The following is a 27,197-nucleotide window of genomic DNA, read 5'->3' as shown; positions in this document are numbered from 1 at the left end:
TGCATCAACAGTGGACTAAAGAAAAAATACCAAAATATAGTTTGAGTGGATATTCCTTTGTGAAAAGTGAAAATGATAAACTGCACGTGAGTAAAACCTGATGTAGCGTGCTTCCATAATACAGTACCTCTTGGCCCAGCCTGAGCCTACAGCTGCTGGGTGGAGTTAGGGTGGGGCAGGGTGAGGATCTATGTCCTTGCATGAGGATGAGGGGGTGGGGAAGGATCTAAGGATCTATGGCAGTGTTGGCTCTTTAAACAAGGGTTACGTCTGTAACCTCCGGTTGCCACTAGATGAGGTTGTAATAAACAGAGCATTTCTTTCTTCAAAAAATGTGGCTCTATCTTTTGGAAGGTTTAAGCTACAAATATTATGACCCTTCACTGAACGATAAGACTCTCAGGAACACGTATGTGTCTTCTGTTTCCCTACAATATCTGACCAAATTATTAAAGACAAGAATTGTACTTTTAAATTCCGTAAAGTCAGTGTGGAATCGGTGACAAAATTATTGTTGTCTATCAACAATGACAAGCAACTGGGGTCTGACAATCTGGATGGAAAATTTACTGAGGATAATAGCGGGCGATATTGCCACTCCTATTTGCCACATCTTCAGTTTAAGCCTACTAGAAAGGGTGTGCCCTCAGGCCTGGAGGGAAGCTAAAGTCATTCCGCTCCCCAAGAATAGTAAAGCCCCCCTTTACTGGCTCAAATAGCCGACCAATCAGCCTGTTACCAACCCTTAGTAAACTTCTGGAAAAAATTGTGTTTGATCAGATACAATGCTATTTCACAGTAAACAAATTGACAACAGAATTTCAGCATGCTTATAGGGAAGGACACTCAACAAGCATGGCTCTTACACAAATTACTGATAATTGGCTGAGAGAAATTGATGATAAAGTGATTGTGGGGGCTGTCTTGTTAGACTTCAGTGCAGCTTTTGACATGATCAATCAGTCTGCTGCTGGAAAAACTTGTGTTATGGCTTTACACCCCCTGCTATAATGTGGATAAGAAGTTTATTGTCTAACAGAACACAGAGGGTGTTCTTTCATGGAAGCCTTTCAAACATAATCCAGGTAGAAGCAGGAATTCCCCAGGGTACCTGTTTAGGTCCCTTTATTTTCAAGCTTTACCAACGACATGCCACTGGCTTTGAGTAAGGCCAGTGTCTATGTATGCAGATGACTCAACACTATACACGTCAGCTACTACAGCAACTGAAATGACTGCAACACTTAACAAAGAGCTGCAGTTAGTTTCAGAATGGGTAGCAATGAATAAGTTAGTCCTAAATATTTCCAAAACTAAGAGCATTGTAAATGGGACAAATCATTCACTAAACCCTAAACCTCAACTACATCTCGTAATGAATAATGTTGAAAATGAGCAAGTTGAGGTGACTAAACTCAGAGTAACCCTGGATTGTGAACTGTAATGGTCAAAACATTGATACAACAATAGCTAAGATGGGGAGAAGACTGTCCATAATAAAGCGCTTCTCTGTCTTAACACTATCAACAAGGCAGGTCCGACAGGCCCTGGTTTTGTTGCACCTGTACTACTGTTCAGTCGTGTGGTCAGGTGCCACAGAGGGACTTGGGAAAATTGCAGTTGGCTCAGAACAGGGCTGCACGGCTGGCCCTTGGATGCACACGGAGAGCTAACATTAATGACATGCATGTCAATCTCTCATGGCTCAAAGTGGAAGAGAGATTGACTTCATTACTTGTTTTTGTAAGAGGTGTTGACAAGCTGAAGTCACTGAGCGGTCTGTTTTTAAAATACTAGCACACAGCTCGGGACACCCATGCATACCCCACAAGACATGCCACCAGAGGTCTCTTCACAGTCCCAAAGTCCAGAACAGACTATGGGAGGCGCACAGTACTACATAGAGCCATGACTACATGGAACTCGAATCCACATCAGGTAACTGATGCAAGCAGTAAAATCAGATTTAAGCAGGTAAAAATACACCTTATGGGACAGCGGGACTGTGAATCAACACAAACATAGATGCATGCATGCCTGCATGCCTGCATGCATACACACACCATAACATACGCACTATACACACACACACTTATACATGGATTTTGCGTTGTAGATATGTGGTAGTGGAGTAGGGGCCTGAGGGGGCACACTTAGTGTGTTATGAATTCTGTAATGTTGTTAAAATTGTATAACTGCCTTAATTTTGCCGGACCCCAGGAAGAGTAGATGCTGCTGTAGAGAATCATACACCATTATTGCCTGATCTTCTGAACTTCCCAATACCTTTCTGATGCATTTCAGTCACTTCAAACCATACTTCCTTCAGATTGAAATACTATCAAAAGTACTGTCAGACTGATTTGTAATATACTGTTTGTAATAGCCCCAATTAAAGAAGTAAACATTGGCCGTTGATTACATCACTTTTTTTTTTACATGGTGGGGTCGCAAAACAATTTTGATATGAAAATGGGGTCCCAGCCAAAGAGACTGTTGGTTGTGACAACAGTCTAACATGATTGGTGCTGATCAAATGTTCACTGTCGGACCTCGAGTCTGGCCCGTGTGTGTGTGTGTACACCGCACTGAGATCTGGAACACAAATGGCTTGGCCCGAGTCCAGTTCTTGGCCCGAGTCCAGTTCTTGGCCCGAGTCCAGTTCTTCTCTCGGGTGCTCAGTTCTGGATTAACCAGAACTGAGCACCCGAGAGAGACAACCCATATCAGACCCTGAGGTGAGGGGGTGGTGCCTTTCAGACAGGTATTTTAACGCAACACAGCTGGAGTGGAAGATGTGGCAGGTTATGAGCTAAAGAGAAGAGTTTACATTTAAAGAGTCACACTGACTTCACTTGAAATAGTAAAATATCAAACTTTCATGTCCAGAAGTTCTAAAAAATATATATATTGTTAATCCACTATTGATGCAGTCACAATATAGCAATCAAGTTTTCAAGATATAGGACTGTCAAAAAGCTATTTGTAACTTGCCACATTACAGTCCAGTTTTTGAAAGTCCTATATCTTGAAAACTTGATTGCTGACATGCACAACATTTTGGGACTGTATCAACAGTGGACTAATGGAAGAAAAAAAATACCAAAAGATAGTTTGAGTGAATTTTCTATTTCTGTCTTCTCTCGTTTTCTCTCTCTCCACTGGACATTTCCTCTCACAGGGCATATCTCTCTCACTTAATTAATTAATGTGTATTGCCATCCTCCCATTTCCTGGAGCAATCACTTCCGTGAGCGAGAATCCCAGTGGAGGAGCACATCCCTGTTGAAGCATAGACCACACTCATTATTACTGGGCACATCTCCCTCTCCCTGGGGTGGGCCAACAGCACACTGGAAGTTTCTCCCTGGGGTGGGCCAACAGCACACTGGAAGTTTCTCCCTGGGGGTGGGGGGGGGGGGCCCTCCCCAACAAGCACACTGGAAGTTTCTCCCTGGGGTGGGCCAACAGCACACTGGAAGTTTCTCCCTGGGGTGGGGCAACAGCACACTGGAAGTTTCTCCCTGGGGTGGGCCAACAGCACACTGGAAGTTTCTCCCTGGGGTGGGCCAACAGCACACTGGAAGTTTCTCCCAAAACCTCAAAGTTCAGATGGGCTGGGTATGAATGATGGCCGTTGGCTGATGTCACCCACAAACACGCCACACTCTTGCACTCTCTCACACACACACCCATGCATGGCCAGATGAATCATCACAGACTCCACACCCTTGCAGGCACGTGCTGAGACGTAAACTCTCTGCAGAGCATGACTTCACACAGATAAGGTCTCATGAGGCCCGAGGAGTAAAGCAAACAGTCCTTGGCAACTGTTCAAGTGAAATGTTGTCCGCAACCCCGGGAAGCTTGGCACGGGATTCACAGGGGTCCTGAGTAAGGCCGTGTGGAGGAGGCCTTGCCCAGACAAACAAGCAACAGTTGATTTTTGCTGTTTCACGTTCTCCACTAACTCCTAAGCTGAAGCGGTTTTCTCATGACCTCCACAACAAAGGAGCACTGTGTGCCCAGGGCCTGGAAAGAGCCACTTCATAGGTGGGGTGGGCATGGAGGACAAACAATTACCTTGATCGCTGAGCTGGCGTTTTTGCGAGATGTCTCCTGCTAACAGAGCTTGGAGAAGGACGGAGTGGTGAAAGGTGACCTTGCACACAATGAAACCAGTGTTAAACTAGAGGGGTGGCAAATGCTCCTGAGGCAACCTTGCCCCAGGCCTAATGACAAGTTTTGACTACCTTAGCTACATTAACACCAACTTTATCAACTGGAATCACATATTTTTTCATGTAGGGCTGTAGTCTGTTCAAAACATATTTATTGGCTGAATACATGACTAATTTGAGGACGTTACTGCATAAAATATTCAGATTGCTTAACCTTTGTGAACCCAGAGGTAGAATTTGCTTTCATTGCAAGGAAATTAAGACTTGAAGAGAATACTTCTCAAAAGCGTCATTTTTAACATCTTTATGATTCAGTCGTATGATCGTTGCATTGATTCTAGGGTGCTAAGTATAGTGGTCGATGTAAATGGTTCCCAAGCTCTCTGCTACAATGACACAAACCAGTCACACCACCACGTTATTTTCACTGCAGCTCATGCAGAGTAAACCCATATTTCACCAAACTTTGTACTGTTGCAAAAACTACTCTTCAGAGTTCAAGCGGAACTAGTCTTGTCCACCAGCCGTGTGTCTGACAGCTGTGAACACAGGAAAGCCATGCGAAAGTAGAACGAATGCGTTCACAAGTCTTCAAAAATAACCGTGTCTGTGAAAGCGTGACATAGGCCTAATCAATGTAATCAGTTTGGCTGCTGATTGGTTTTGAGGAATTGCCTAAAGCTGTTTGTTGGGTTCACTCACGGCACTTACTGTTCAAGTCTCATTAATGCTGTCAATGTTTTGTCGTCTGTAACTTCTGATGCCCCAGGCTTACGCGTTCTCTCTTGACAGGAGGTATTGTAACAGATCATAACAGTTTTCTGGATGGCAGTGCCTCTGTTCTGTAAGCAGAAGTGTTAGAACAATTCAGAACACTGATGTACTTGTCAGGCATCCACACGTATAGATCACTATGCACGCATGCAATTGTGCTGTGTTCAAGGCCTGTGTGTTAAATTTAAGGGTGTGTGCATGTGTTTTAAACACCTCTGTTTTATGTGTGGCCATGTTTGAGTAAGGACTGTGTGTATGTTTCTGTGCATGCATTCAATAGCTAGTCGTATGGCTGAGCCGCGGTACATGGATGTTTCCGCTGTTGTTAGCACATCACTCCAAATCTCTTTATCTTATCTCTTATAAAACCGAGATCTCATCTCCTCAACAGAAATACTGCCCTAAGCAGGAAGTGGCTTTGTGTATTCTTCGTCAGCTCAATGTCACACATACACAGGCACCTTTCGGAATCACTGAACACAAAGCTGTCATAGTGAAGCTCTGTGCCGATTTTAATAAGTGTGTGTGTATATATATATATATATATATATATATATATATATATATACACATACACATACATACATACACTTAGGTGTTAACAAACTATAGTTTTGGCAAGTTGGTTAGGACATCTACTTTGACACAAGTAATTTTTCCAACAATTGTTTACAGACAGATTATTTCACTTATAATTCACTGTATCACAATTCCAGTGGGTCAGAAGTTTACAAACACTAAGTTGACTGTGCCTTTAAACAGCTTGGAAAATTCCAGAAAGTGATGTCATGGCTTTAGACGCTTCTGATAGGCTAATTGACAACAAGGAGACGGCCTATAGGGACAACAGGACAACAACCTCTCCCTCAACGTGCTCAAGACAAAGGGGATGATTGTGGACTACAGGAAAAAGAGCACCGAGCACGCTCCAATTCTCATCGACAGGGCTGTAGTGGAGCAGGTTGAGAGCTTCAACTTCCTTGGTGTCCACATCACCAACAAACTAACATGGTCCAAACACACCAAGACAGTCGTGAGGAGGGCACGACAAAGCCTATTGCCCGTCAGGAGACTAAAAAAATTTGGCGTGGGTCCTCAGATCCTCAAAAGGTTCTACTGCTGCACCATCGAGAGCATCCTGACTGGTTGCATCACTGCCTGGTATGGCAAATGCTCGGCCTCCGACCGCAAGGCACTACAGAGGGTAGTGAGTACGGCCCAGTACATCACTGGGGCCAAGCTTTCTGCCATTCAGGACCTCTATAGCAGGCGGTGTCAGAAGAAGGCCCTAAAAGTTGTCAGACTCCAGCCACCCCAGTCATAGACTGTTCTCTCTGCTATCGCACTGCAAGCGGTACCGGAGCGTCAAGTCTAGGTCCCCCCCCCGCTACTCTCTGTTTATTATCTATGCATAGTCACTTTACCTCTACCTACATGTACATATTCCCTCAACTCACCTGTACCCCCGCACATTGACTCTGTACCGCTGTCCCCTGTATATAGTCTCGCTGTTATTTTACTGCTGTTCTTGAATTATTTATAAAAAAATATATATTACTTTTCACTTAACACTTATTTTTCTTAACTGTATTGTTGGTTAAGGACTTGTAAGTAAGCATTTCACTGTAAGGTCTACCTGTTGTGTTCTGCGCATGTGACAAATAACATTTGAAAATGTAGGCCTAAGCTAATATTCTTGTAGACCATTTACTAGCTACTCGAATCCAACATGGATAGCATATGTGGGATTTGAACCCACGACCTCTGTGGGGCTGACACCATGTTCCAACTATCTGAGCCGTATGATACTCCCTGATTTATACGAAGGTCCAGCTCTATCTGTATGCACTTCATTTTGAATGTGAAAGGGAAGCCTAATGCCTGTCACTTTAATCTATTGCGTAACAGGTACACCCGGGAGGTGTCTCAGCCACTTCGACAGCTCGGACGTCGGCAACACCACGACACTGTTGCTCAGCGATGACGGCGACACGCTGTTTGTGGGAGCACGGAACGCAGTTCTCTCATTGGATGTCAGCCAGGAGGACGCCATTGTGATCAGGAGCAAGGTTGCGGGGTTGACATTTTACCGTTGACATTTACACCCGTGTTATCAACACGTTATTAACGTAGTATTATGAGCTTTATGAGACTTCATGAAGCTTTATAGACCCCATAAGCTTTAAAGGTCATGCATAAGCCCACCAGATTTTGTGGGAAAATACTTAAGCCCGACAGTTCATGCAGGCTATATCGATCAGCAGTTTTCTATTGGGAAATATTCAACACTGCCTAGGGCCCGTCTATGCTGCAGGAACTGTCCCCCTCCAGTGGTTTAGTGCAGCGGTTGTCATGTGAAACACAAACACAGCTGGTTCAACAGTCTTAACACTGACCTCTCACCCTTCCTTCTCTCAGCTGGACTGGTCCCCCTCAGAGAAGGACCTGGACGAATGTTCCATGAAGGGCAAGAAAAAGGCAAGTTAACCCTGGCTCATACAATCCACCCATTTAGCGTTATTAATGCCACATGCTGCCAAGTGTTTCCCCCTAGATTTGATCTTGGCCAAGCAATTAATATCGCAAGGTTTTTCAATAGCACTTCATTTGAACTTTAGAACTTAAATAAATAATTTAATACGTTAGAATTAGAAATGACTAAAACAACAAAGCAAGTAGGTGGGGCGATTATAAGGCTGGGCAAGCGGGTCGGTCTTAGGGAGGATAAACATGACTCACCGGAGGCACAGCTGTCGCTGCATTCCACTACTATCCACCAAGACTGTAATTCCCTAATGGAACTTTTTTTTACTATTTGATTGATTGGGTAACTTACACCGGCTTCCTGGCCGTCAATGTGTTTGCAATACAAAAGGAGGAAGTTGATACAAGATGGTCTTAGCCAATAGGGATTAGCAGACCTATGGACCTGTAGGTATAGGGTTCGCGTTAATGCAGAAATCTGCGTTTTTCACAGAAGACATAACGCGTAAGAAATGTCTTGCTGCATTTTGTAAACACAGATGTAAAATGCTTCTTATTGTGATTTCTGTTCAGCATCAGACTAACTTTGTGCTTCCGTTGCACTTCTCCACTTGGATGAGAATTCACAAACAGGCATTATTTTAGCAGACAGCAATCTGACTGTGTAGCTACTTTTCTCTGGTACTTTGCTGTGTATCCTACTTTCTCCGGTAAAATGCTAGATTAACTTCAAGCAAAACATTAGTACATGTAAATGGCTACTTTCTTTTGATCAACATTAGAAATATGATTTTTTTTTGCAAAAAAGACCTTGCTTTTTCATTGTGAACGCGTTTACTTGTGTAGCTGCAGGCCAAATAGTGTTGCACTTCTGTTGTCATCTGATGAAGCTATTTTCTGCCGAATGTGTACTAATGTATTTACTGTGAAGAAAAACTATAGTTGCACGCCTCTGATCACTGTATTGAAGACAAAAAAAACGGTTGACTTTCAAAATAAAATGCAGGTGAAATGCTTTAAAACAGATTTTTTTGGGACGGTCTGCGTTTTGAAAATGCAGATTTCTGAACTCTTAACGCAACCCCTGACGTTGCGTCACAGGCAATGGGCTTAGCTACATTTGACATATCTTCCTCTGACAGGTCAAACAGAGCCATTCAATACACATCCATAGTATAAATCAGATGAGCGATGACCATAATGGCCATGCATACAAAGAAAGACCAATTCCATTATATAATATAGACTTGATCCTCTTCGAACATTATGCAAGAGCTTATACACGAAGGTACCTTGCACAGCTTTATGCACGAAGGTAAATATGTCATAATTACCAACATGCCCCATATCTCATGATTAAGGATTGAGGAAGGAGCTATGATAAGTTATATCTTACAGAGGGATAAAGAAATTATGCGAAGCAAGCTGGTCTGAGTGTGTGTGTGGTGGGGGAGAATATGCGCAATTCTCGCAATAAAAACTTCACAATTGATCTAATTCAAGTTAAAAACATGACGTTTCGGCCGCCAATGGCCTTAATTGGAATGAACGTTGTTGGGGCAGAAACAAGGAACTGCCATGGCTTATTGTAATGTAGGTCTTCCATGAAGTAAGCCTCCACATGTGGCTCCATTAAACTAAGTAATAGGATTAGGGTTACCAGCGCTAACGGTGCTTCCTCCCCCTTACCTTCTATCTTTAGGCAGACTGACATGAGCTTTGTTGCAGTGTCACCCAGTTCTGGTTCTGGATGCTCATTGTGTTTTGGAGGTTTATTTATTTGGCTTGGCTATCACCTATCAAACTTGGCCAAAGTTTAAATTCTACAGTTCCTAGGACAAGAGTATTGTGTAGACTGGAGTGACAGACAGTAGCACACCGTGTGCCTCAAGGACCAGGATTAGGAAACCGTTTTACAACATTAACATGTCTTGGTTTTCTCCATCTCTCCCTGCACTCACATTTCTAGGAACTGTACCTAGTTATTTGCACTGTTTTAAAAAAAGTTATCCATCTCTATCTTGTCCCCCCTTCAGACGGACTGTCCCAACTTCATCCGGGTGCTGCAGTTCCTCAACTCCACGCACATGTACGCCTGTGGAACCTTCGCCTTTAGCCCACGCTGCACTTACATCGTAAGATTCTTTTTTCTCCTTCTCCATGTAACTTTTACTCCAATCTTTTACTGGCGTGACATACATTTGTTCAGTATATTGTAACCCACACCTACATAGATTATTTTCTTAAAATACTTTTCTCATACTCCATATTCAAATAAAAACAAGCTTTATCGTCACCGAATGTATGATTCAGTGTTATCCAAGCAGTGTACTCAAGGGCAAATAGTGAGGAGAACAAGAACTTAACAGGTTTTAGTATCCATCCCACACAATCTTGCATTTATCACTGTCTCAAGCTTATTTTATTGGTTGTTTATCCCTATTTGTTCTCCTTCCGTCACTGCCTCCCTCACCCTCTCTCTATTCGTTTTTTTGTTCCATCTTTCACCTCTCTCCCACCCACTGAGCATCTTCTCCAACTCTCTTAAGAGGGTAATGGTGCTTGGTCATGGGCTGTACAGTAAACCCATATTAGATATTCAATGGCAACGACATTAGTGCCAAGAACATCACGGCTGTAGGTCATGTTTTTGCTCAGAAACGTGCGTGCCGGTGCTTCACACGAGGTTGATCATGTCTTAATCCAGTTATATATGTGCGGTACTGAGCTCAACAACCAGCCCCAGCAATGTTTTCATACTCTGCTGGCTCGCCCCCGGAGTGAGATGCCCAGGGGCTGAGACTGTGTGTGTTCATTTCTGTGTGATAATGTGTAAGAGATGGATCCTCGCGTGACCACCAGTCCAGCCTGTTAACTCAGGTCATGTTGATGCTGGCAGCTTTGCCCTACTACACGCACATAGCCAACGCTAGCCAGGCCACTCAGACAGGACATCCCTCACATATAATGATTCCCAAGACTGGGCTACACTTGTATCTATCTCCGTCTGTGGTATAGATAAAGACAATTCGGTTGCTCCTTTATATACTTAGCTAGAATTAAGCATCCTTTAGCATCAAAGAAGCATGTGTTTCTTTAGTAGTCATTTTTACATTTCCGCCAGGTTGTACAGGAGAGGTTACGATCTCTAGTAGCCTAATAACACTTGTAGGTTTTTAGCAGCAACACTGGCAGCTCAAGCCACTTAATCATGTATTTACCCTCATGAGCCGATGTTCAATTAGCAGAAAATAGACTCCAAGCCTACTGTCACGCTTCAATAGGACGCTTCGCTCATACGGCCATTGTAGCAGGATTAATTGACTACGGGGGAGGGTGTTACTCGTGGCATATGCTCAGCAGAAAATGAAGTGTCCAGTGTAGCAGGTCTGTAACTCTTATGGTCTTTGATAAAACTGCACTAAACACGGATTAGCGTAGGCTTCCTCATGAGGCATGACCTTTGGTGTGACCCTGCTCTGCTCTTTTCCTTACAGAACTCTGAGACGTTCTCCCTGGTGACGGGCCTCAGCGGAAAGCCAGAGGAGGGCAGAGGTCGCTGCCCCTACGACCCCTACCAACGTAACTCGGCCATCACCGTCGGTAAGAGATGACTCACAGGAAGTGGAGGGGGTAGCCAAACGAACAAGGAAATATAATTGGCAAAGGGCAATGATGACGACATAGCCTTACACATTCTCCAGGAAGTGTTCCATTGCGGTCGGCGCTCCAGTCAATGTAGTCACTCAACCCAATGACTTTCAATGCACTGAACGGAACCAACGATGTCATGGTATACTGGTGTCTACTCCTGAGATCTGAAAGGATTTGACAGGTCTGAGTTATTTGGCAAAAAAATTTACCCAACGAATGAGAAGGCAACATGAAGCAATTAACATATTGCTTGAACCAATCCAATCCTTTCAGATCTACAGGAGTGCCTTGGGATCCGGGGGATTGGGATCCATGTGAACTTCTTGGTCTCTTCAATGTCATCATATTTGTCCCGTATCATTGTAGGGTTAAGAATAGTGTGCGTGAAGGGGGTGGAGATTGCCATGATAAAGTGGTGCTGTTTTAATCTGTGATTGTGTGAGAGAGAGGAAGAGCAGACGCGGATAATCCTCTTGTCAATAAATCCTTGGCCTGATGTCTTTACCGTTATGTGGGCGACATGTGACTGCTAGCAAACGTTACAGGAGGGTGGGCAGCAGTTTTGCATATGTATCCTGATCAGGCCTATAAATCTGCCAATGGCCATAATTAACATTTTATGTTTACAAGATTGTGATTTCACTTACCATTTTTAATTTTGACTGATTGTGAGAATCTGCCCCCAGCAGAATCTGTCTCCAACATTGCAAACATCTTGTATCCCTCGCAATAAATATCAAGCCTTGACAGAATCTGTCGTCACCTGCTAAGGCATTGTGTCTTGATGTGGAAGGCCATCTCAAGTACAGTACATAATGATTTCATGCACTGACTACAACAATCGTTTTTCTTTCCTCTGACAATGACCTTGTTGTCATCCAAAGCCAGTACAACTCTATCATTAATAGAGGTATTGCACTCTGGAATTTTTCAGCTTTGGCTGTTATGTCATTCTCCTGTATGTTTACTCAGATTCACATGTTTGAGGCACACATGGGCTCGTACTGGTTGACGCTCACTGTGTGTGTGTGTTTAGATGGAGAGCTGTACACTGGAACGGTAGCGGACTACATGGGAAACCGGCCGGTCATCTCCCGTCACCTCAGCGAGGGCGGCCATGTTGATCTGAAGCTGGACGACACTTTGGGCTGGCTGGAGGGTACGTGTCTGCAACAAACTACTCATGATGTATTACACACACCCCCAAGGCTCTTACATATATTGGATATTTAGCAAGACGTGACAGAGGGAGAAATACCTACAAGTAACCTTTTCCACATAAATCACAACTAAAAGGAAATGTACATTTTGACTTCTGTATTTAAACAGGTATTTTAAAGCACTCTATTTTTTTTAAAGGAAATCGTTGAATGATAAGTTGTTTGGTGTTGATTAAGCCTCCTAAACAATACGTCTGGAATACTTTCCAATGATTCCTTCGTTAATTAATTTGCCTAACCAGCTTTCAGTAACGCACTTATCTCTCAATTAGTCTAGCCAATTGTTCAATCTTTTTTTCCAGATCCCACTTTCATCAGCTCCAACTTTGTCCCCAGCGAAGAGAAGATCTATTTCTTCTTCAGCGAGGTGGGCCGGGAGTACGACTTCATTGACAAGTTCACTGTATCTCGCATCGCCCAAGTCTGCACGGTAAGACCCTAAGAGATGCATTATTGTGTGTTTGTAAACCATTGATTGTGTGGTTGTATGCCTGCGTGTGTGCGGATGCGTGTTAATGGTAATCCTCTCAACCATTTCCTGTCCGTCCCAGAGTGACGTAGGGGGCCAGCGTACCCTGCAACGACGCTGGACCACCTTCGCCAAAGCCCAGCTCCTGTGCCAGTCTGACAACGAGCTGCCCTACAACGTCATCCAGGACATCGTCACCCTCCCGCCACCTGAGGGCGCCCCAGTGGACGACACCCTCTTCTTCGGCATCTTCAGCTCTCAGTGGTCAGTAGTTTATACATTCTATACGCTATGAATGGGATGAAGTCATCTGTTGACAGTCTCCCGTAGGAATGGCAACTGTTTCTTGTTAGCAGGTCTTAATGATATGTACAGGTCTCAGTCACCAGATCTCAACCCAATTGAACACTTATGGGAACCAGTAGTGGTGCGTGGGTAAAATCACTGGTGAAGCCAGAAGAAAAAAAAAGCCAGATTACAACCTATGTATTGTGATAATTGCGTTGTTTGCTCTATAACCTGTTAGTTCATATACCTTAAGTAAATTCAACCACATCTTCGTTTCATCACAAAACCGGAGAGCATCCTCTTTCTGGTGAAGTCAACAAAGCATATTGCATGTAACAAACAGTTACATGACCTACAGCATGGGCAAGCAAGTTAATGTTTCTGACATTTTCAGATCATTAAACAACTATTTATTTTAGAACCGTGGAGAGTTACCGCAAGTCTCAAAGAAAACAGGAGCTGCCTCCACTATTCCAGTACCATTTCAACATCATCAAATCACCTCTGCTTAGTCTAATACAGTGACAACTAAAAGATACCAAAAACTATTTAGTCCAATCAACAAAAGCTAAATATAATGTGGCTGTCCATGGTTCAGATTTCTTTCTCTGTAGGTGGGTGCGTATTGAACTTCCATCTTCTCAGGCCAGGGGTACAATCTATTAATTAATGGTTGGATCAGAATCACCATTATAATCATTGGCTAGTACGGAGAATTAAGTTAAACCACAAGTCCAAATCCATGGCGATTTAGGATGGGGACAATTTTAGCTAGCTAGATAACCACTGGAGAACAACAACACAATGAGATGCAACAATTCAAGTTGTTTTTGTCAATGAGGTATGCTCTCAATGCGATTTGATAGGAGTGACGCCAAATCCAAACTAGACCCCCCCCCCCCTCTCTTTTTTTGTGGTTGATATATTCAGCCTCTTGCATATTGAAGGAAATGATGAAAAGACTAAATACATTATTTTATGTTTTTTTTTTCTTAAATCTTTTTGGGTCGGAAGCGTGGCTTCACTTGGCATTCATGAAAGCACGCCACTGATGGGAACACTTTCTGGAGCGGCACCTGGGAAAGCGTTTTCCTCCACTGTAAAACCCCCACCGAATTATGGAATTTCTTGTGGAAGAATGGTGTCGCATCCCTCCAATAGAGTTCCAGACACTTGTAGAATCTATGCCAAGGTGCATTGAAGCTGTTCTGCCTCGTGGTGCCCAACGCCCTATTAAGACACTTATGTTGGTGTTTCCTTTATTTTGTCAGTTACCTGTACCTTGCTAGTTCAGTATTGAACTAGTATTGAACTAGTTCAACTACTATTGAACTGAATTTTATTTGAATCCCTGAAAAAGATTTGTCAAATAAGACCACTTGTTTTTGAAAGACTGGTTGGTGTGTCGAGGGTTTTTGAAACAAGGAGTGCATTTCAGAAGGGTGTTCACGTTTTTACAAATTTAGCTGCTACCAGATCGTTGCATGGTTGTGACCGCAAGTGTCTTTGATGTTTGTGCTCTACTAGGTCGGTGAACTCAGGGCAGTCGGCAGTGTGTGCGTTCCGCCTTGGCGATATCAAAGCGGTTTTCGCAGGCAACTACAAGGTCCTGAATCGGGACACGCTTCGGTGGAGCATGCGGGTTCAGGAGAAGGTCGCCAACCCGGGAGAGGTAAGCGGTGTCCCCGTCTCGAATGACAGAGGTCCCCAGAGGGTTAGCAGAAATAAATTGGCTTGTTAGCTTCTTCTAAGAAGTTGGATAAAAGGAAAATATACATATGAAGTTAAAACAACTTCTCTAGACAAAACAATGCTGGGAGAATGCAGTGTTTATCCTTGCCCAGGTAGATGTTAAGTTTCTGATTTGTCTTAGATTCATTGACATATTGTTTTGTCTCCCTATTGAGGATTAAATCAGCCATGCCTTACATCAGTGGTTTTTAAATGTAAAACATTTATCAGAGTACAGATTATTGTATGGGAGTGTAATTTCAGAAGGGTGTTCAAGTTTTTACAAATTTAGCCGCTACCAGATTGTAGTTATCTTAACCTTTTTGAGATAGATCATTTGAAAGATACAATTTTATTGAGTAAATGTATTTATTGGTTTCTTTTCATTTTGATGAAGAGATGAAGATGCAATTAATTGAAGATTATTTGTTGTTGTAAAAATCTAAATGTACAGATTTTAAAGTTGTGTCATCAGATTTGGGATGGGGTGAAATCCTGGTGGAAAAAATGGGGTCCCTGTTGAAAAAGTTTGAATACCACTGCCTTCGATCATAAGCATGGCCTGGTTTGATGTTCAGCAAGAATAGACTTCCACACATTGGAATAATAAATGTGATATTGGAGTTTTAAGACTTTGGAGTCTTCTTTATTCAACGTTTTTCCTCAAACTCCTTAACATAATTGTTGTGGATGACTCCCAGACCAGGCAATTGGCACACAGCTGGATGTTTCTCAGTAGCTGTGCCTGGCTCAATCCCATTTGTCTCTCCCTCATCTCAGTGTGGCCTGCACAATGCCTCAGACAACACCCTTCGCTTTGTCAAAGAAAACTTCCTCGCGGATGACAGCGTACACCCTGTGGGGCGGAGCCTGACCATGGTGTCACCTGACCAGCGCTACAGCCATGTGGTCACCCAGAGAGTACAGGCCGCCAATGGCAAGGACTTCACCGTTCTCTTCCTGCTCACAGGTACTGGACATTTATTTAACTCGGTGTGGCAGGCAATTGACCTGGAATCGGCCTAAATATGACTGTATTACTCAGTACATGTATGCATGTGCACACCATTACCGTGTTAGTCATTTCTTTCAAACGCTTGCTTTCAGAATTGGGCTACCTCCACAAAGCAGTGTTGCTGGAGAAGGGTGCACACATCATTGAGGAGATCCAGGTCTTCGAGCAGCCTCAACCCGTGAAGAACCTCCTGCTTTCCATATCAAAGGTACCGTTCTAGTCATTAAATATTCTCCATCTCAAGTTGAGTACTCATTCCACTTTACCCTCGCCTCGCTGTCACATAACATTTTAATTCAGAACCCGCTGGCACTTAACTTTAGTGCTTCAACCGTGCATGAGGCAAACTGTGAATCCCCCTGTCGCCAAAGCTCTCAGAAGATGTTTCCTGTAGATTAACTGCCCCTGTCATCTCTTCCCTCAACCTTCCCCACAACCAAACATCTGGTCACCTCATGCGTGACGGCCTTGTCAGTTCCTTTCACAGCGAGGCAAGCAATTGCTCGCCCCTGAGGAACAGATCACATTAAAGTATAACACAGTGAATCACGCGACAGTGGAGCGTGTTTCACGCTAGTTCTTCGCGTGATGCATATGGTGGGGCAGGCAGGCCCTGGTGAGGGGTCAGTGTGTGTATGCGTGCGCTGGGTTCATCTGCTCTCTAACCTCACCAGCATGCCCAGAGGTCTCAACCAATCACGTCACATCTGCTGGTGACTGACAGATGGACATGGCCTGTGGAGTCCGTGTCACTTGCTGGCTTCATGCCGTCTGTGAAGTGCGAGGTGATTGGTTAGCACGGAATAGACACAAAGTCAATTGCACATGCAGAAACTCTGTGAAACATTTGTATTACCACTGCATATAATATTTCAAAGTTTATCTAACAGCCTTCACACATAATGAAATACTGATGACGAATACAAATTGTTTCATTTTTGGGACCGTTGAACTATTAAGTGTACACTGAACACCGTAGTGTAGGCTAAAGTAACAGAAGTTGGTAAGGTTTTGCAGGACTATGTGTCCGAGGCAGCATGACAGTAGAGAAGGCCATGGTTTTAGCCCTGATAAGCCCTCTCTCTCGGATCTGCTACACGAGAGCGAGCGAGAGAAATAATAAAATGAACCAACTTTCTCATAATCTGCTTTCAGTTTCTGAATAGCTGTCTAGCAAAAAAACACGTTTTCATTCAAAATGCAATTTTGGCAATATCACAGTTTTCAAAGTGATTTGAGGATTTATGTCCAGTTAATATGCTGACAACACAAATTATAAAAACTAAAAGGTCTCTAAACACCAGCATAATCTTGTTTGTTCTGGAAGAGATAAGCCCTACAGTGTCAAATCAACATCATGTTCTCATGGCTTCACAGACCGCAGGAATTTTTTTTAAGCGTTTTGGGTGAAAGAGAAAAAAGAAAAGTAAATTGGCAGCACATTCAACAGAATGACAAAAAGAAAAAAGAAAAACAATAGAACATTGTACCATACAACGTGCTCCGCTAACTTTCGCAATGGCGCAGCATACAAAGAAAGTGGTTTAGCAATGTAGACCTGATGCTACAAAAATACTGTTAGAAAAAAGGCTGTTTTTTGTGTTCCTCACAATATGCATCCACACTGCCTGTGATTTGAGTGGACACGTTAGTTAATAGTTAGTCAGGAGCCATTTTTCTTTTTTTGTGGCAGTTGTTGTGGCAGTGTAGTGATGCAGTCCTTCATGTACATTCGATAAATCGGCTTTCTTGGCTCTTTCATTAAATACGCATAACAGTGGCAAGCTGTCTGTATGGGGTGTGTATATCACAACGCAGCTCTCCAGTGTGACAAATGTATTCAAGGTGTGCACGGTTCAGTTTAGTTCTGGTTCAGTATGGCTGGCTGTAGAACTCAAGTTATTTAGGACATCGTGTCAAGTAAGGGTCACACCATGTCGCAGAGAATCTTTGTTCTCTGACTGAGCTAAAATATGGTCATTTAGCGGACACTGTTATCCAAAGCAACTATCAGTTGAAGGTGTTATATTCAGTACGTGACCCACAACCCCAGTGTTGAGAGCGCCTTGGTTTAACCAAGATGGACAAGATTAGTTTAAATTAATTATTCTCTTAATTACTACCCAATCATCAGTTTGTGCCATTGTTCATTAAGTGTATATTAATGCTAACATGGTTCTGTCCTTATCTCCCATGTACACTAACATTAGCGAATTAGCACTAATGCTATCCTTCACCCCCACAGGGTGCGGTGTTTGTGGGCTCATCAGAAGGCGTGGCGAGGGTCCCGGTCTCCAACTGCTCCTACTACTGGAGCTGTGCCGAGTGTGTGCTGTCCCGGGATCCCTTCTGTGGCTGGGACCCCTCCGTCAACGTCTGCACCCACGCCACCAGCATCCAGGACAACGCGTGAGTGTCACACCCCATCATGTTACATTACAACCACTCCACTCAGCAGGCACAACACCAATCAAATAGATTAATAGAATGTACCATGGCAAGTGTAATATGATACTTGCATAGAGCCGGGTGTTAAAAATAACTTTTGGATAAAGGCCGTTGCGTTTGATTTTGTGGAATTCATTTATTTCCTTCAGGGCTGTATTCCCTGCACAGATGAGACTATTCCTCTACTAAAAAGAACTTTAAATTGATAATCTCCATTGAACATGCTTCTTAGTGCAGGAGTAGGCTTAATGTGTCCTTTAAACTTTAAACTGGCCCATAATATTTAAGAATTAACAGAATAACATTTAATGGGTATTTATTTAGGGTGTAGGTAGAGTAGATACTTTCATTGGGTCATTTTATAAATACATTTTTTTACATTATAAAGTTATAGAGCCCACTGCACTCTCCCAGAAGTGTAGTTGGTGCTTAAAACCTGTGAATTCAGAAAAGCAAAAAAGTGTGATGGGTCCGCACTCAGAAAGATGACGCATAAAGCTTACTTCATTTTTTAATATATAAAAAATAATAATATTCACTGCATCAGAGATGGTGTACACAGAAGTTTCGGCTTTGCAGTCTTCAGTGTGTAGGTACAAATCTTAATTCAAAAAAGATTTGTATGGCCTAACGAGTGGCGCAGCGGTTTAAGGCACTGCATCGCAGTGTTGCGGTGTCACTACAGCCTGGGGTTCGATCCCGGAGGACGCAAGACTCAACCTTCACCTCTCCCGAGCCCGTTGGGGAGTTGCAGCGATGAGACAAGATCGTAATCCCAATCTAAAAAATAATACAATAATTTGTACCTACACAGTGAAGAAGGCTGTAATGCCAAAACGTCTGTGTACGCTACGCTATCCCTGATACAGTGAATAATATATATATATATTTTTTTAAGTATGTTTTATGCATCATTATAGAGTTAACCAGAATGTAAACAGGAACTTTACATGGACCAACGCACAGAATAAATCACACAAACTCAAACGTAAACAAATATACCCACACACAAACTGACAGTGTTTATCTTGTCTTCTACAGAGGCCAGGATGTGGAAGGAGGGAATGTGCAGGAGGCGTGTGCTTCGCCCAAATCCAGATTTGGACTGCACAAAGGAAAAGCAGGTGAGAATCACACATCTTCATACTTATCCTTATCCCGTCAGACTAGTATAGCTAGATAGTATAGTATTCATAGGTTGCACCAACATAGTGGTGCCCTAAAGTGGTGCTAAGCCCAGCCATTCTGGATGGAGGCTAACTACTCTTTTGTCTAAATTACACCATAGTGCCTGAAAATATGATGACATTTGCCAGCGTTATCATGTCGTCAAATGTACTTTAGTCAGATAGCAATGTTGTCATTAGCTAGCAACATTTGTCAAAAATAACTAGCAATGCTAACATTAGCTAGCTAAAATCCGGTGGCCTCGATCCCCTCGATCTTAGCTAGCTAACTAGTGTTATATTGCATCTAAAGTCAATCTGGTGACAACAAAATGATGACAAAAGGTTTTCCTACTAATTATTTGCCTCCTTATGAATGTCATAGTATTTCGAAGCCACCGTAATGCTCTTGTGATGAAATCTTAATCAGCACTCATTGAGGATGCATTGAGTAGAATGCTCAGTCATCAATCTAGAACGAACGTTCAGAACAATATTGTGACAACATGCAACCCATGAAAACATAGATACACACTGCAGTGTGTGTGTGTGTGTGCTCAAGCCTTTGCTTGTGGGCTAGCCGCTAGCTTAGCCGCCAACTGCCATAACTAGCATCCGGCTCAGTCTAAGCTTGGGCCTCAGTCAGTGACTCCTGATTTCTGTTAGACTCCTTTCCCCTAGGTGAGCTGGTGTCTGTGTCCCTGAATGAGGTGGTGCGACTGCAGTGCCCAGAGGCCTCGAGCCTGGCCCACCGCCACTGGGAGCGACCCAACAGCCGCCTCTCCTCAGACCTCTACCTGCAGCTGGAGGATGGAAGCCTGCACTTCCTGGCCACGCCCGCCACCCTGGGCCACTACCTGTGTCTCTCCACAGAGAACGGCTTCCAGCAGAACCTGGCCATCTACCAGGTAAAGCAGAAGAGCAGCCCCACCCCTCAGGCCACTGCCCCTGGCATGACGACCACACGCCCCCAGAGCCCAGCCCTCCCCCCAACCACCCAGGCTGGTTCAGGAGGAAGGCTCACTCCTCACTTGACTGGGCCCAAGCAGACCGAGCCGGAGCCCACCGCGCCAGCAAGGGAGACTCCGGTCACCACGAGGTGGACCAGCAGGAACTTTACTTTCTGGGTGGAGCAGTCGGGGGAGACTGAGACTGAGGCGGAGTGGCGGGGAGGGGAGAAGCTGCTGCTGGGGCAAACCTACCTGATGGAGCTGGTGGTGGTGTCTGTACTGCTAGCGTGCTGCGTTAGTATTCTGCTAACTATGACGCTATATAGCGTGAGGCAGCGCTGCCGCAGCAGGACGGCACCCCAGGCCAACACCCCAGGGAGGGACTCGGAGAGGGGTGGCTCTCAGGAGCGGGAGGCCCTTCGGGGGGATCAGTCGCCATGCAGCAATGGCATGCGGAATGGGCAGATGGCACACAACGGCCAAGCCACCGGGGTCGTGTGCAACGGCACGCCGAGGGGCTCCAATGGGCATCTTCCCAACACCCCTATCTGAGCACAGTCAACCACACCTCACCCTATTGACATACCGTATCCACTCTACCTGAGAACAATGTAGCCTTTACATGGTCACTCTTGAGCCATGGGGTTTTACATGAACACGGCTAACTGCAGCACTGTGTGTGGACTGTCATGACAGCGAGTAAGACTGTATGGCCTGATGTGGTAACTCAACTAAAAGGACACCGTTTTCTTCTGGTACGATACCAGCCGGTGTGAATCAAAGGGCAGACTGTTTAACATGACTCACTGCTGTTATATAATAATGTGTATTATATTGTGCTGTATATACTTTGGAGACGAGGTTCCATTGACTAGACTTATGTGTATTTAATGAAAGAGCCAAGAAAGCCGATTTATCGAATGTACATGAAGGACTGCATCACCACACTGCCACAACAACTGCCACTGCCGCTACACTGCCACAAAAAAAAGAAAAATGGCTCCTGACTAACTAACGTGTCCACTCAAATCACAGGCAGTGTGGATGCATATTGCGAGGAACACAAAAAAAAGCCTTTTTTCTAACAGTATTTTTGTAGCATCAGGTCTACATTGCTAAACCACTTTCTTTGTATGCTGCGCCATTGCGAAAGTTAGCGGAGCACGTTGTATGGTACAATGTTCTATTGTTATTTATTTCGCTTTTTTTTTTTGTCATTCTGTTGAATGTGCTGCCAATTTACTTTTCTTTTTTCTTTTTCACCCAAAACGCTTTTTTTTTTTTTTTATCCTGCGGTCTGTGAAGCCATGAGAACATGATGTTGATTTGACACTGTAGGGCTTATCTCTTCCAGAACAAACAAGATTATGCTGGTGTTTAGAGACCTTTTAGTTTTTATAATTTGTGTTGTCAGCATATTAACTGGACATAAATCCTCAAATCACTTTGAAAACTGTGATATTGCCAAAATTGCATTTTGAATGAAAACGTGTTTTTTTGCTAGACAGCTATTCAGAAACTGGAAGCAGATTATGAGAATGTTGGTTCATTTTAAGCTGCTTTAGATAACGATGAGAAAGACTAATAGTTATTAAACAAATATATGGTACTCCTTGTCTTCGGTACAGATCACAAACCACTTTAAAAAAAATTAGTTTTCTCTTTATTTTTATACAATTGTATCTTACTGTTTCAATGTTGCAAATAAACTGTTCAATTTGTGCAAAAACAATATCTGTAATTTGAGTTGAATTAAAGCCTACTGGAGAAAATCACAGTTTACAGCATTTTAAAGCTTCACAGTAATATGTTATTAATGTAAGCTTAGTTGAGTAGGATTTAACAGAGAAAATGGCTCCAGGCTAATCTCCATATAAATTGGCCATTGTGCTGTGTTGTGAAACAGTTTTTCACAAAGATGTGATTCTCTGTCCCATAAATCTTCATAGTCAAAAGACCAACAATTGGGCAAAAGATCAGAATCTGGCTGCCTGTGTAAACGCAGCCATAGTACCATATGCCACACAGAAGGGCTTGTTTGAGAAATACATTTGATGGCTTGCTACAATGAACTGATAAGATGACTCAACATGATCAGATTGATTTTCATCAGTGTCTTGATGTAATATACTGAACTTCAAATTATTATTAGTCACATGCACCGGTTACAACAGATGTAGAATTTACAGTGAAATGCTTACTTACAAGCCCCTAACCAACAATGCAGTTTCAAAAAAATACGGATAAGCGATAAAAGTAACAAGTAATTAAAGAGCGGCAGTGAAATAACAATAGCGAGACCATATATGGGGGGTACCGATACAGAGTCAATGTGCGGGGTCACCGGTTATTTGAGGTAGTATGTACATGTAGGTAGAGTTATTAAAGAGGGGGGTCACTGCAAATAGTCTGGGTAGTCATTTGACTAGATGTTCAGGATGTCTTGGGGGTAGAAGCTATTTAGAAGCCTCTTGGACCTAGACTTGACGCTCCGGTTCCGCTTGCCGTGCGGTAGCAGAGAGAACAATCTATGACTAGGGTGGCTGGAGTCTTTGACAATTTTTAGGGCCTTCCTCTGACACCGCTTGGTATAGAGGTCCTGGATGGTAGGAAGCTTGCCCCAGTGATGTACTGGGCCGTACACACTACCCTCCGCAGTGCCATGCGGTCAGAGGCCGAACATTTGCCATACCAGGCACTGATGCAACCAGTCAAGATGCTCTCGATGGTGCAGCTGTAGAACCTTTTGAGGATCTGAGGACCCATGCCAAATATTTTCAGTCTCCTGAGGGGGAATAGGTTTTGTCGTGCCTTCTTGACGACTGTCTTGGTGTGCTTAGACCATGTTAGTTTGTTGGTGATGTGGACACCAAGGAACTTGACGCTCTCAACCTGCTCCACTACAGCCCCGTTGATGAGAATGGGGGCGTGCTCGGTCCTCCTTTTCCTGTAGGTCATAATCATCTCCTTTGTCTTGAGCACATTGAGGGAGAGGTTGTTGTCCTGGCACCACACGGCCAGGTGTCTGATCTCCCTATAGGCTGTCTTGTCGGTGATCAGGCCTACCACTGTTGTGTCATCGGAAAATGTAATGATGGTGTTGGAGTTGTGCCTGGCTGTGCAGTCATGAGTGAACAGGGAGTACAGGAACTTGCTCCATATCATGTAGATAGGTAATTTATTACATTTTTGAATGTCACTTTAAAAGTTCTCCCATTTGTCCACTGGGTGGCAACCACTACACATAAACAGCCACACAACTGATGCAAGGTTAGCCAAAGATTTTTTTGTAACTAACCCAAGATAGACCAGAGCATATCGTGTCCAATGGGAGTAAATTGCCAAAAACTTTGGCAAAGGGTAAAGTCTACAAAACCCAGTCCACTCTGTCTATTACAGATTCTAGTTTTGCAAACAGAAAACTGTATGACGATCAAATGTTTCATCGATGAGAAAATGAATCAGAATGTCAAGTCCATCTCGCTCCATCTTCTCCCACTGCTGGCCGGTGGGCTTCCTCTCATCACCATATTTGGTAGTGAGTAGAAACGGCAACCAGATGCTCCGACAATGATTTTGCCCAATTTGTCACAAATGCGCTGACGAGGGAAAAAGTTTGTTGATGTCAGGCTTGATTGAACAATATGCAGTAAATGTGCGAGATTGGTTTCAATTGCGAGCCCTTATTTTTGTAGCGCGTGATTGGTCAGTTTTATGCGACATCACCATATTTGGTAGTGAGTGGAAACGCACACCGGATGCTTCACATTTATACATCCGGTGGAATATCTGTCTCATTGTTCTTTCTGTAGTTTAGCATTAGTCTTGGAATCTTGCCATTTATCACCAAGTTATTCAAACTAGATTTACAGTAGTAGGTAATATCCGGTAATCTGCAGCACTCATGCTTTAAACATTGTTATAATGATACTTAAAGAACAGTACAAACACCAACAATAGATCGACTAAGGATGTCAGGTAATAAACTCACTCTCACTAACAGACACACACACACACACACACACACACACACAGAGAGAAGACATCCTTAACTCTATTTGGCTGTATTTTCTCAGGGACATGAGACCGGGGTGTGCCATCAATCTATTTCCTACATCTAAATACCTGAAAATGGATTCTGTAGATTTACAGAGGAGACACAATTCACTGTGACCAAGTATTTTCAAATGTTAATGATCATTTCTGTTTATCTGCAGCAAAGCATCAGCCCACCCAAGGCCACTACGCAAGATTACTTAAATCTAACCTGCTTTGAGGCTATAACAAGCATATCCGCTGCTAGGCTCAAGTTTGCAGAGGGTGTCATCCGGATTGTGAATGGAAAAATTGACGGTGTTGACAGAAGAAATCTAAGGGTAACCATTAAGTCTGGATTCTGTGAGGGCAAACCGAGTCCAAAAGAGTTTGAAGTACTGTACTGAAGGAGTATTCAGATTGTTAGCAACTTGACAGGGACTGTCCTCCAGAAAATGCTTGACATATTTCTGGAGAAATACATAGAGGATGGGCACCATGGAGTGTGAAAACCTTAAATATTACAAGGCAAGGGTACAACATAGACAATTTCAGTTTCCTTTGTTTTCAGAATGTGCAGTAGAGGCCACAAATGACAAGATCCGAATCTCAGACACTCTTCTCAGAGGAATCCAGTGACTCTCTTTTAATGCCAGGACCTGAAACTATTGGAAAAAAACTATTTAAAAACTATTTATCATAAAACTTAAAGCGTTGACAAAAATGATACGCATACATTTTGCCTAAAACTATCTTGTTTCCTTGTGATCATTACAGTAATACACTACATGGCCAACAGTATATGGACACCTGTTCAAATTAGTTGATTTGGCTATTTCAGCCACACCCGCTGCTGACCGGTGTATAAAATCAAGCACTCAGCCATGCAATCTCCATAGACAAACATTGGTAGTCGAATAGCCTGTACTGAGGAGCTCACTGACTTTCAATGTGGCAACATCATAGGATGCCACCTTTCCAACAAGTCAGTTTGTGACATTTCTGCCCTGCTAGACGTGCCCCGGTCAACTGTAAGTGCTGTTATTGTGAAGTGGAAACTTCTAGGAGCAACAATGGCTCAGCCACGAAGTGCACAAGCCTAAGATCACCATGCGCAATGACAAGCGTTGGCTGGAGTGGTGTGAAGTTCACCGCCATTGGACTCTGGAGCAGTGGAAACGCACTCTCTGGATGTGATGAATCACGCTCCGCCATCTGGCAGTCTGACGGACGAATCTGGGTTTGGCGGATGTTATGAGAATGCTACCTGCCCCAATGCATAGTGCCAACTGTACATTTTGGTGGAGGAGTAATAATGGTCTGGGGCTGTTGTTCATGGTTCGGGCTAGGCCCCTTAGTTCCAGTGAAGGGAAATGTTAACGCTACAGCATACAATGACATTCTAGACGATTCTGTGCTTCCAACTTTGTGGCAACAGTTTGGGGAAGGCCATTTCCTGTTTCAGCATGACAATGCCCCCGTGCACAAATCGAGGTCCATACAGAAATGGTTTCTTGAGATTGGTGTAGAAGAACTTGACTGGCTTGCACAGAGCACTGACCTTAACCCCATCGAACACCTTTGGAATAAATTGGAATGCCGACTGCGAGCCAGGCCTAATCGCCCAACATCAGTGCCCGACCTCACTAATGCTCTTGTGGCTGAATGGAAAGTCTCCAAAGCAATGTTCAAACATCTAGTGGGGGAAAAAATATTCCCAGAAGATTGGAGGCTGTTACAGCAACAAAGGGGGGACCAACTCCATATTAATGCCCATGGTTTTGGAATGAGATGTTCGACGAGCAGGTGTCCACATACTTTTGGCCATGTAGTGTACATCAAAGAACATTGAGTGAAAACATAGAAATAGAATCCATTTGCATGTGAAAACAATTGTATATTTATAAAATAACTAGTTTGTCACCATTTTATTGTGATGGTTAAACATGACATGAGGTTCAAGTCAGTAAGTTGGATATATTCAATATCAATCTGTCAAACTAGCCTACTACAATTAGCAGAGTATGAAATGAACAAGTCACAAACTGGGCAAATTGTGTGGGGACAGCTTCCAGTGCTGAATGGTCAATAACATTAAAACCGCATTCAATTTAATTGAAATAACATTAAATAGAAGGATCACAATGGAAATAAGACTCCAGGCTTTATTGTGTTTTATTAATTCTAATTTAATGTATTTATTGTACACATGCCAGCACCTCTGTGTCTCCACTAAATTTGAATTTCTTTGGGGGAAAGTTCCAATTACACCTTTTTGGATTCATCATATGGCTATATCCATGCCAGACTTTAGTAACACATTTGACATGTAGCCACACACTTGACTAATTTAAATCGATGGAAGAATGTAAAGTGTTTCTGTCATTCTATGAATGAGTTAAATAGGTTATCCTATGAGTTTGACTGCTGCTGTAGTTATAGTTTTATAGACTTGACCTCTATGGCAGCTGTTGTTTCTGTTCGACACTAGGATACTGATTTGACTAAAGACATGACGAAAGGAGCTTCAGCTATTTAGTTCTGCAATCCACCCTGTGAACAGGGACATATTCGGAGGTATTAAAACATCAAACTGTCATAATAACCACAATAACCTTTTAATAGGATAACACTGTATATCATTTTAATCCACTCACATCCATGACTATTCACATGTACTTCTCCATTTTGCTTGTTTGAAGATGAAAAATTGCACTTATTGATCATAACATCTCCAGAAGTTAGTGATTCAAACAGCTTTTTGTGCACATTCAACACAATT

The 27,197-nt window shown here is 43.2% G+C and overlaps 1 protein-coding gene across 5 annotated transcripts in view; it reads left to right on the top strand.

The window, feature by feature from the left end:
* The window catches only part of LOC111955056 (semaphorin-4A), a 49,371-nt gene extending 27,259 nt beyond the window's left edge, over nucleotides 1-22,112 (top strand). For 4 of the 5 annotated variants that reach the window (XM_023975111.2, XM_023975108.2, XM_023975110.2 and 1 more), the window contains 13 exons: nucleotides 6,864-7,024; nucleotides 7,374-7,433; nucleotides 9,476-9,574; nucleotides 10,937-11,042; nucleotides 12,130-12,252; nucleotides 12,616-12,743; nucleotides 12,865-13,046; nucleotides 14,598-14,742; nucleotides 15,582-15,771; nucleotides 15,909-16,024; nucleotides 18,062-18,225; nucleotides 19,306-19,388; nucleotides 20,097-22,112. In XM_023975111.2, the coding sequence (XP_023830879.1) occupies nucleotides 6,864-7,024; nucleotides 7,374-7,433; nucleotides 9,476-9,574; nucleotides 10,937-11,042; nucleotides 12,130-12,252; nucleotides 12,616-12,743; nucleotides 12,865-13,046; nucleotides 14,598-14,742; nucleotides 15,582-15,771; nucleotides 15,909-16,024; nucleotides 18,062-18,225; nucleotides 19,306-19,388; nucleotides 20,097-20,932 (2,393 nt within the window). In that variant the 3' untranslated portion in view covers nucleotides 20,933-22,112. The remainder of the gene's footprint in view (nucleotides 1-6,863; nucleotides 7,025-7,373; nucleotides 7,434-9,475; nucleotides 9,575-10,936; nucleotides 11,043-12,129; nucleotides 12,253-12,615; nucleotides 12,744-12,864; nucleotides 13,047-14,597; nucleotides 14,743-15,581; nucleotides 15,772-15,908; nucleotides 16,025-18,061; nucleotides 18,226-19,305; nucleotides 19,389-20,096) is intronic. The other variant, XM_023975112.2, reaches the window with a different exon arrangement.
* The last annotated feature ends 5,085 nt before the right edge of the window (nucleotides 22,113-27,197 follow it).

Source organism: Salvelinus sp. IW2-2015, linkage group LG30 (genome assembly GCF_002910315.2).
Source record: "Salvelinus sp. IW2-2015 linkage group LG30, ASM291031v2, whole genome shotgun sequence".
In the NCBI taxonomy this organism is placed as follows: Eukaryota; Metazoa; Chordata; class Actinopteri; order Salmoniformes; family Salmonidae; genus Salvelinus; species Salvelinus sp. IW2-2015.
This window is presented reverse-complemented; position numbering and strand designations above follow the sequence as displayed.